The sequence below is a fragment of the Artemia franciscana genome, chromosome 15 (assembly GCF_032884065.1).
Source record: "Artemia franciscana chromosome 15, ASM3288406v1, whole genome shotgun sequence".
NCBI classification, from domain to species: domain Eukaryota; kingdom Metazoa; phylum Arthropoda; class Branchiopoda; order Anostraca; family Artemiidae; genus Artemia; species Artemia franciscana.
The window spans coordinates 19,879,058-19,890,395 of NC_088877.1; the positions used below are offsets into that span (position 1 = coordinate 19,879,058).

The window sequence follows — 11,338 nt, forward strand, 5'->3', positions numbered from 1 at the left end:
CAGGATTTACTACCATTATTTTAAAAACAAACAATTAAAAAATAAAAGTGAAAAAGCTTTTTCAGCTGGAAGTAAGGAACAGCAATAAAACTTAAAACAAACAGAAATTATTACCCATATGAGGGGCTCACCTCCTTCTAATACCTCGCTCTTTACGCTAAAGTATTTTCGGTAATTTCAACTACTTATTCTACGGCTTTTGTGATTCAGGGGGTCATTCTTAATGAATTGGGATAAAATTTAAGCTTTAGTGTAAAGAGCGAGGTACTGACGATGGGGCGAATCCCCTCATATATGTAATAAAAACATGAGAATACAAAAGTTCTTTACGTAAGCTAATTTATAAGTTACGTAAATCTTTTACCAATAAAAAGATTCGTAAAAAATTAAAAGTTCTAGTTGCCTTTTTAATTAACCAAAAAATCGGGGGGCAACTAGGCTTCGTCCCCCGCTCTTTTTTTCTCAAAATCATTCGATCAAAATTATGAGAAAGCCATTGAGCCAAAAAAAAAATATGCAAATTTCGTTTTGATTATTCCTCTGCGGAGAGCCAAAATCAAAACATGCATTGATTCAAAAACGTTCAGAAATTAAATAAAAAAAACAAGTTTTTTCAACTGAAAGTAAGGAGTGACATCAAAACTTAAAACGCACAGAAATTACTTCGTATATGAAAGAGGCTGCTTCCTCATCAACGCCCCGCTCTTTACGCTAAAGTTTTTTACTGTTTTAGAAAGAAGAATTGAGAGAAAGAGTCAAACTTTAGCGTAAAGAGCGGGGCGTTGATGAGGAAGCAGCCTCTTTCATATACGAAGTAATTTCTGTGCGTTTTAAGTTTTGATGTCACTCCTTACTTTCAGTTGAAAAAACTTGTTTTTTTTATTTAATAATTTACAAATACAATAGTTTTTAAAATAGCATCAATTTTGGCAAAAAAACTGCATTTTCGTGTACAAGCTTGATGAATGACGTTATAATCGTATAGGTTTAACCACATATAACGTAATAAGTGAATTCAATGTTTATACACACTGATCTTTCGACAAGATAATACTATAAGATACATAATTACAAGAATCAATTTTTTACGAAAAACTTCCTCTTTCTATAAAATTGCAGTAGCAAGTATTATTTTTAACATAATAAAAAGCATGCAGATACAGGTATATAAAATGCAATAATTCTTTTAGAGGTTTTGATAAAAATTTGATTCGTGAATTAAAACTAGAGTAATTCCTGTAAATATAAATAAAATAATTTTATTTCATCTCTCAGTTCAAAATTATAATTGTCTCCCGGAACAAACTTCAAGATAGGGTTATAACAAAAGTGATTCCAGTGTACATCGACGCTTTCATTCGGTAGACCTCTTGGAGTGAATGATGAAGAAACAAACTCAACTTCGGTAGTAGGATTCGTACAAACTAGAGATCTACCCAAACTCAAAGAAGGTAAAAACCTAAAACAAGGTGATTCAGCCTATCCTGTGAGGCCAGGTGGAATTCATCGTGTGCGACAGGAAGGCAAATATTGTGGTGCAGCTCTTTTCAATGATTCACTTAAAAAGAGTAGGGGCTCACTTAGGAAGAGAGACGACAATGTTTACATTTTGACGGATTTTTAATGTATACCTCGGATCCAGAGATGAAAATCCTAATCAACATTTGATTTTCAACATATGGACAATATACGGTAAAAGTTACTGATTGAGGTGGAAAAACCTGATTACTGCCTTAACTATGTGCCATGGGAGGGTAGAAAACTTGAGAGCCAACCTCGTGCCCAGAGATGAAATCCTAATTAGCATGTAATCTTCAACACATGGACAATCTATCTATATATAAAATACACTATAAAAGTCACTGATTGAGGTAGAAAAACCTGATTACTGCCACAGTTATAGGGTATGGGAGGGTAGAAAACTTGAGAGCCAACCTCGCATCCAGAGATGAAATCCTAATCAGCATGAAATCTTCAACACATGGACAATACACTATAAAAACACTAATTGAGGTGAAAAAACCTTATTACTGCCATAATTATAGGCCATGGGAGGGTAAAAAACTTGAGAGCCAATCTCGTATCCAGAGATGAAATCCTAATCAGAACGTAATCTTTAGCACGTGGACAATGCACTATAAAGGTCACTGAGTGAGGTCGAAAAACCTGATTACTGCCATAATTATAGGCCATGGGAGAGCAGAAAACTTGAGAGCCAAAATATGTAGCATTCAACTCATATTTAATTTTGTATATTCGATCTATTGCTTTCTGTGACAAGTTTGACAAGAGTTTAAACATATATGGCCGAACAAGTCTGTATTTTCGGGTGTTAATTTTATCAAATATTTCTGATATTGAATGCCATTTAATATCGATGATCTCATACGTTGACTTCTGTTTAAAGTTTGTTTCTTCATTCACATCATAAATTATAAACAGCTTGCAATAGCGGCTATGACCGTCCCGTTTGCCCCTTTCAATATATCGGTTTGAATCAAAGCACCGCATGTTGCACCTATAACCGGTTTCCTCAAAAACTTCACGCACAGCGCAATCTACTTCATTTTCGTTTTCTTCTATCTTTCCCTTTGGAAAGCTCCATTCATATTTTGATCCGAACACTTTGACAAGCAGGACCTTATCATACGTACTGTTTACTAGTATGCATCCATATGTGGGTATTAATCGACAGTATTTTTGCCATTTACTATATATTGTGGCAATATTAGAAATGTCTTTCCTTAGAAATTCCACTTTATCGAATACATAATGCATGAACTCCTTATATTTTAATTTTCTCAGCGATGTCATATATGGCGAATCATCTTCCTTGTTTGGCGAATCATAAAGGGCCCAGTTTACTAACTGAATTTGGTTACAAACTTTGTTTAGATTCTTTGTTTCTTCTTTTGGCAAACTCAATATATACTTTTCAAGCAAATGGTTAAAATTTTCGTTCGACATTCTATTGCAGGAATCTCAACGCTCAACGACAAACACTGTTAATATGCTAAAATCATAAGTTGAGTGATTAATTTAGGAAAATAAATTCAATTGTTTCTTTTGGGAGAAAATTTATGAATTCTTCTAGTTGGCAATTAATTTCTATAGGTATTATTTTGCTTCTGTTTATTCCTAAGAAATGTAAAATTTTATAGCCAAAATAAAAAAATGCCAAACTTATTACGAGTTGGAAGTTTAAAATTGTAACGCTATTTACATTTAATACAGATTTTACTTTGTTTCTTATGTAGTCTAAATAAACCGAGTCGACCCAGCTCTTGAGGGTCTCATACGCACTAAATTTAAAACTATAGAGCCTAAACGCAAAACCTACATTAAGGGAATCGTGAGTTGGGATATATCTGAGAGGGGGTCGTAAATATTAGGTTAAGGTTTTTCGATCAATGGGATTATAATTGTATGTATGACTCTTAGCCTTTCAACTGTAGAAACAACACCAAAAAGTGCCATTTCTGGTGCCGTCTTAAGGTGGTGTTATAACGATGAACTTACAAAAATCACAGAGATATTTGCAAGAGCTTTGAAATGAGCCAATAAAATCTTTACGATGTTGCACTACTTTGACAGTCCAGCTGGTCAGCGGACCATCTTTGAATCGGTTTTAACTAGTTTTCCTAGTTTGATCTCATTTTCTTCGTTTTTCTAGATGGAGTGTTTAAGTATTTCATGATAAGATTTACACCGTAGTAATTATGGTGATGCCATATTTATAAAATTTGCAGGTGCCTGTTACTTCTGTTAGTGAGCAGACCATTTAGAAATAAACTCAGAACTCATTGTGGCATTACTGCCTGCCTCGTTTTTCACTTTATTTTCTTGGTTTTTCAAGATGGAGGATTCAAAACCTCCACTAAATGGTGATTGACCATGGAGATTATAACAACTCCCGTTTCATGCTTTCCAGTCTCTCAGCTCTAGAAATGGCACCAAAAAAGAATTGAGCAGTATCTTGCAAATGAGCCATTAAGTCTCTATGTGATACAATAGCTTGCTAGTGCTGGTAGGAAAAGGAAGGCTCATCAGTGCTCTCTTACAAAAGAGCTCATGATATGACGATTTCCTTTCAATTGAGCCTTCTCCCAACATTCTAAGACGGCAAATCCATTACAGTCACCTCTGGAGGGGAAAAGAAGAAGAAAAAAGAGACACATCGCTTGCGATACTAAAGAGTGATTTTCATTGTTCCATTGTTCAGTGTTTTTGACCATGGCGATTCCAGTGGTGATGTTTTTGTGTGGATATACTCCATGTGTCCATATCTATATCCATGAATTACTTCATATAGGAAGAAACGCTGAATGCCCTTACTATTCCTTACCTTAATATTTTCTATTGGTACACCTTACTAACATAAACGTTAGAAAACATTGAAGTTAATAATGCTACTTATTTAGTGTGTGTTACTTCTTGGTGTGGAAATACACCTTTAACAGTGGTTCGCAATAAAGTCAAAGGATGATCAATTTACGTTAATTGAGCAAAGATTAAAGGAAAAACCGACATAGATAAATGGATATCTATAGACTTACCAGAAACAACTATGATTTAAAGAGATCTGGACCTAGAGAGTATGATTTCTGGCAGGGTGGGCGGAAGGGTTTAACCGTGATTGACCATTAATGATTTTTAGATGTTACCACTAATCCAATTACAAATTAAAAAAAATCTATATTGAAAATATTTTCATATATGATATGAAAATATTTCATATTTCAAATATTTTCGTATTTTCTATATGAGCTAAGAAGTTCAATATTACACAGAGAATCGATATAGTTCATCATAAATGGTGTTAGTCAAGAGTTATGATAAAGAACGAACTCTTGCCTATACTAACTTATATAGACAAGTTAACTAGAGTATAGGCCATTTCAATTATATTTAAAGTCAATATATTAAAGATTCCCTCCGATAGGGTATAAAACCCCAGTCATCCGGGTTGCAGCAATAGCTAGCAACCTAGTAAGAAACGATCACGTCCAATTGTAAAAACTACAATACCCCATAACTCCTAAAAAAAAGTGTAAAAAAATAAAGTAAGTCATAAAAAGAAATATGAAGTACACTATTAGAACCACTTTGTCCGAAACACTTATATAAGAAATTTACCGTCCGTTGGCTTGAATAACGAAGAGGTTCAATTGACTTTAGAAACAAGAAAGGTGGCTTCAACCACGATATTCCGCAACGACAGTATCTTTTTTCCTATCCGTTTTTTTTTTTCTCCGCAGCTAGTGGGGCACTGTAACATCGTACACAGTTGTTTAATGGCTCATTTTAAAGGAAATTGATCTATTTCAAAACCTTTTATAATTTAGCAATTAGTATTTTTAAAATAGAACCAAATTTCTAGGAAAAACCCCGTTTTTGTAAGATGTTTGAGAAAAATCTGGGTTGCAGCAGCAGCTAACATTACATAAAGGATGGATGTCGGTCAAGAGGATCTAATGTAGTAGTTATTAATAGAAGTTTTGTTTGCACTTTAAACTGATAAATGTGTAAAAATTGTTATAAAGAACGAACTCTTGCCTATACTAACGTGTATAGGCACATTAACTATACTTAATAATTAAGAACGAATTCTAACCCATAGTAAAATAAATCGTTTTTATGCTGTACTCAAGACTCGTACTCTTGACCTTGCGATTATGAAACCTACGTTCTACCGACTGAGCCACCAAGGCTTTTACTTCATGAAAGATTATTCATTTTGAGATCCGAGTTACAGCGATAGCTGGCTACCTAGTAAGAGACAATCACTCCTCACAGTAAAAATGAAACAGTCAATAACGCCTAAGATTAGAGTAAAAAAAAAAACGCAGTACACTATTAGACTCACCTTGTTCGAAACCCCTCTATAGAAACCTTACCATCCTTTGCCTTGAAGAACAAGAGATATATACTAGCTTAAAAATCAAGAAAAGTGACTACAACCATGATATTCTGCACACGCGGCATCTTTTTTCTTCTTTTTCTTTTCCATAGATAGCTTATCACTGGAACAACGTAGTGAGCTTTTTAATAGCTCACTTTCAAGGAAATTGACGGGGTTGAAAATCTTTTGTAATTAAAAAAAAAAAATTTTTAGAACATAATCAAATTTCTACCGAAAAATTGCATTGTTTTTATAGCATTGTAGTAGCTTTTGTTATTACAATATCATGAAATTGTCACCTCTATGTGCTTTTGTAATAAAAAAAAAAACATTTAAAACAAAAACCAATGTTTTTGAAGAGAATATCATTTTCATATACTAGATAATGAATGTCGTCATAGTTATATTGGAACTATGACGTCAATAGTAAAATACCGCATTATGACGTTACCTCTGATGCAATTGGTTAGGTCGTCACGTTTATACTATAAAGGGCCGTAAGAATACAAAGCTGAAACAGCAATATGGTTTCATCCTAGCATCAGGGTTGCATCCGTAGCTAGCAACCTAGTAAAAGAATATCAAATCCCATGGTAAAAACAAAATACCCCATAACTCCTACAACTAGTTAGTCAGTTAAGTTTATTAATTGAAATATAACAAAGTTATTGAACTAAATCTTCTAGCATGCCCGTGAACTTGCAAAGGCAAATTGTCTTAAGAGCGTGCCAGGAGTAGAAGAAAAAGAGAAAAATTTAGTACAGTTATAAGCACAAATTAAATTTACCACAAATGCTGATAATACAAAATATATACATGTGTATGAAACTTATTTAATTCTCCAATTTAAAGGAAACAATGATTTTTTTTCTTTCATCAAAGCCTTAATTTTTCCAAAAATTATTAGATTCTTTTAATATTCATAAGATACCAAAACGAAGTAAATACGCCATTTGAGATAAAAGTTGTTACACAGCTTAATTAAGAAACAGGCCGTCAAAGTATTTAACAGCCAAGACGCACAATTATTACATACTAGCTGTTGGGGTGGCGCTTCGCGCCACCCCAAAGCTAGTATGCAAAGCCTTTCAGGGGGCGCTTCGCGCCCCCCAAGCCCCCCCCCCCGCGCGTTTATCGACTCTTGAACATACAACATATAATTGTCCATGGGAAAAACAATCCGTATTCAGATCTATACCTCATTATTCTAATGATTGCCCTTGAGCTATGTTGATGTTGATTGCTAATCGAACATTCCCTGTGTCCCCGTCGTCATTTATATATCCCCCCTGTGCCCCCCGGCGTCCCCGTTGTAGTTGTGTCCCGGTCGTCATTTATATCCCAGTGTCCCAGTCTGTAATTTCTCTTTGAGTGTCCCGGTCGTAATTTATATTCCCTGTGTCCCGGTCGTCATTTGTGTCCCGGTCTGTAATTTGTCTTTGAGTATCCAGGTCGTCATTTATATTCCCTGTGTCCCGGTCGAAATTTGTGTCCCGGTTTGTAGTGTCATCTTATAATGACGTCATATACAAAGCCTTATATACTTATAATGACGTCATATGCAAACCCACAAACAAACAAACATGCATACATACAACTTATTTTTATATATATAGATATAGTTTCTTTTTTAGTTTTTCTTTTTTTAGTTTTGCAGCTTTTTTAGTTATTTTTAGCTTTTTTCTTTTTAGTTTTTTACCCTTTTTTTATAGGTTTTTTCTTTTTTTAGCTTTTTCGCGCCATATTAGTTACGCGCCATTGTAGTTGTGTCCCTGTGTCCCACCTGTGAATATAGATAGATATATATATATGTTTTAACTACATAAAAAAGGCGAATATACAACATTCTTCGCTGTCCCATTGTCTGTGCATATAAATAGATTATATATATATATAGACTGTCAGGTTTACCGACTCTTGGGTCGTCATTTATATTCCCTGTGTCCCGGTCGTCATTTGTGTCCCGGTCTATAATTTCGTCAGTCGACAAACAACTTCATGACGACATACAGCTCAATCCTTATAATGACGTCAGTCGACAAACATGACGTCAGTCAATTTCCCATGTTCAGAATCATTTTCCGCGGTGTCAGCCGTTAATCCCCAAGGTACGGATCTCTTTTCTGCCTTGTCGGCTGTTAATTTGACATTTGACAGAACTTGAGAGTTCAATTATGCGTCTAACACGGAAGAACTTACTTTCAAAGTTTACACCCGGATAATGTTATAACAAGAAAAGCTACTAGTGCTATAGAAAAATGCAGTTTTTCGTAAAAAAATTATTATATTTTAAAAATATATTATTTTAATTACAAAAAGTTTTCGATTCCATCAAAATCCGTTAATATGAGCTATTAAACACTCTTTACGATGTTCCAGTGCCAAGCTATCTGTAGAAAAGAAGAAAAACAAGAATGAAGATGGCATATATGCAGAATATTGTGGTTGCAACCGTTTTTGTTGATTTTCAAGCCAATATGTTCCCCTTGTTGCTTAGAGCAAGGGACGGTAAGTTTCCTTGAGTTTCCCATGAGTTTCGGACAAGGCTGTTCTAATAGTGTACTTTTTTTTATCTGATTCTAGTTTTTAGAGTTATACGCTATTTTCTTTTTACTATGGGGCGTGATCGTCTCTTACTAGGCTGCTAGCTACCGCTACAACCCTAATTACCAGCTACCGCTGCATCCTCGGAAATAATGCATTATTTTATTACATCATATATGGTTACAATCTACGATTATGATATCATTCATCAAGCTTGTACATAAACATGGAGTTTTTTATAAATTGATTCTATTTTAAAAATTATCTTCTTTTTAATTACGAAATGCACTAGAAGTACCAATTTCCTTGAAATGAGCCATTAAACAGCTCTCTATGATTTTCCAGTGTTATTGAGGAGGAAGAAAAAGTAGAAAAAAAATTCCGGAAATGCAGAGTGGTTTAGTTCAAGCCACTTTTCTTATTTTTCAAGGCAACATATTTTCCTTGTTGTTCAAGCCAAGGGACTGTAAGTTTCCTTAGGAATTTCGGACAAGGAGGTTCTAATAGTGTACTTTGTGTTTTGTTCCGACACTATTTTTAAGAGTTACTGGTTGTTGTATTTCTTAGTATGGGACGTGATTGTCCCATACTACTAGGTTGCTGGCTACCACTGCAACCCGAATTCTTTACTATGTTCTTGGTTGGTTCTTTACTATATTCTTGGTTTGTTCTTCACTATACCTATGATAACATAAACAAAACGAACTATAGCCCATAGTAACTGACGAATTAAAATAAATCATCATATACATGATGATGCAACAGACATAACTTCTGACAAGATAATGTAACACAAATACCTTTTGAAAAGCCGATTCCCTGAACCTCCTTCATCGCACTTGCAGCGGTAGCTGCAATCTAGTAAAAGATGAACACGGTCCATAGTAGCCAAAAATAACCCGAAACAACCTAACTATTAAAAAAGACAATATTAAAAATAAAAAGTAAAAATTTCTTGAAAGGTTCAAAAAATAAAAAATAGTTCTAAAGCTACTGTAATTACACTGAACCGAATAAAAGTGTTTTAGCTTTATAAGGAGGAACTCCCAGTATCACAAAATTAATAGTTGATCGCTGTTCCAAACCGTCCATTTTTATGTTCCACGAAAGCGGGAGACTGTCATAAATCCTTATAAGTAGCACTAGTAACTGTGTTCACTTAAATTAATGTTATGTGTACACTATTTAGAGACATAGTCGATGATATTTCTTGATCTTATACTTTTTCTGTTCCCACGATACTTACTTCTTTTATCTCGGTAACGTCCTTGGGCATTTATTACACTTGGGGGTTCAATGATATTTTTTTTTTTTAAATTTCTGACTCCTGGTACTACCCACAGTTCTCTACTTCTGACCACTTCCGATTGATGGAGCCTCTCATAACCAACGCCTAGCACCTTTGTAAATATGCTACTTTCTAAATGTATGTTGATGTGCTTTCCTAATGAGATTCTTCAGAAGGATTTCTCTCTCTAATGGAAGAATCAAAGCCCAAAATAGTACTTGTTTATATTTTTAGCGGCTTCTCATAGAAAAGACCCCTGACCTCCGCCACCAACAAAGGGTTGGACTTGCTTGTACCTACTCTGAATATTGAACATTCCAAGATATAAGAAGGGTCCACAAAACTTAAATCAACATGCAAATTTCAACACTCAAAACAAAATTTCAGTTTTTTTTTTCTTGCATCCCCATCTTGTTGAAACTTCAATTAGATAATCTAACATAATAACCTAAAACGTAACCTTTATTTTAAGCTATTATGGGATACTCTAAAAAAGCATCGTTAGGCAGCCAGGTAAGTTCAGAACTATTTTTACCTTTGATGTCGTCACCCCAGGCTTCACCTTTAAAAAATTTTTTTTTTTAAAATAAAGGGCCCTAATGTTCAAGAGGCCTCTCTTAAAAAATTGAGAATAAACCCAAAATTTAGTCTAAAGAGCAAGTGGTTGAGAAGGGGGAAGCCCCCTAATATACAAAATAATTTCTGTTCAACTAAAGTTAATGTCAATTATCCTATAGTGCTGAAGTAGGGAAGCGGGTCTCCTCACGAAATATTCGTGTTGTTTCTTCTGGTATTTTTGTCAGCCTTATAGAAACCCCAATTTCAAATTTCTTTTATTTATATTTTTCTTTTCAGCCTGTTTCCTTAAACTATTGCTTTCTTATTTGGAATAAGGAATTCTGTCTATTTTCACATTTTCTTCGGAAAATCTGAACATATTTTCTTGAGACTTTTCCCTATAGCACTAAAGAAGGGAAGCGGTTGACCTCATGAAAAATTCGTCTTGTTTTTTCTAGTATTTTCACTGGCCTTAAAAAGACCCTAATTTCAATTTTCTTTTCTTTGTATACTTAATCTATTGCTTGCTTATTTGCAATAAGGAGTTCTAGCCATTTTCGCGTTTTTGCTCAGAAAATGTGATTAACTGTTTGATTCAATTTTTAAGACTTGTTAAGATTTCATTAAATAATCAGATATCTGGTCTGTCTGATACCCCTTAAGACATCTGTTCAACATTTCGAGGTATTCATTTTGTACTTTCTCTATGGCAACTCAATTTTGCATGTAGGGGAATTTTCGGGAGGGGGAAGGGACGCCTAGCAACCTCGTTCATATGCATGGTTAATGTGGTTTCCTACCAAGATCCTTTAGATGGCCTTCTCATTCTAATGGAAAAATCAAGGCCAAAAACTCTACTTGCTTCATATTTTCAGTGGCTTTCCATAGAAAAGCCCTCTGACCACCACCACCGTCAAAAGGGCTAGACCTGCTTGTACCTAATCCCAATATTGACCATTCCAAGACATTAAGAGGGCCAACCAACAATTTCTGATCTAGGAACCACATAGATGAATCTGAACCTGATCTGACAAAAATTAACTTAG

At 34.6% G+C, this 11,338-nt stretch overlaps 1 protein-coding gene across 1 annotated transcript; it reads right to left on the reverse strand.

Annotated features, from left to right (window-relative positions):
* Positions 1-2,004: 2,004 nt before the first annotated feature.
* Positions 2,005-2,967, reverse strand: LOC136036551 (m7GpppN-mRNA hydrolase-like). Its single transcript, XM_065718855.1, has one exon. It carries the CDS (start codon positions 2,965-2,967, stop codon positions 2,005-2,007), a length of 963 nt encoding a protein of 320 aa, XP_065574927.1.
* Positions 2,968-11,338: the final 8,371 nt, after the last annotated feature.

What these genes read in the sequence shown, in the direction of transcription:
- LOC136036551 (XM_065718855.1), bottom strand. Translation starts at nt 2,967, where the DNA reads ATGTCGAACGAAAATTTTAACCATTTGCTTGAAAAGTATATATTGAGT.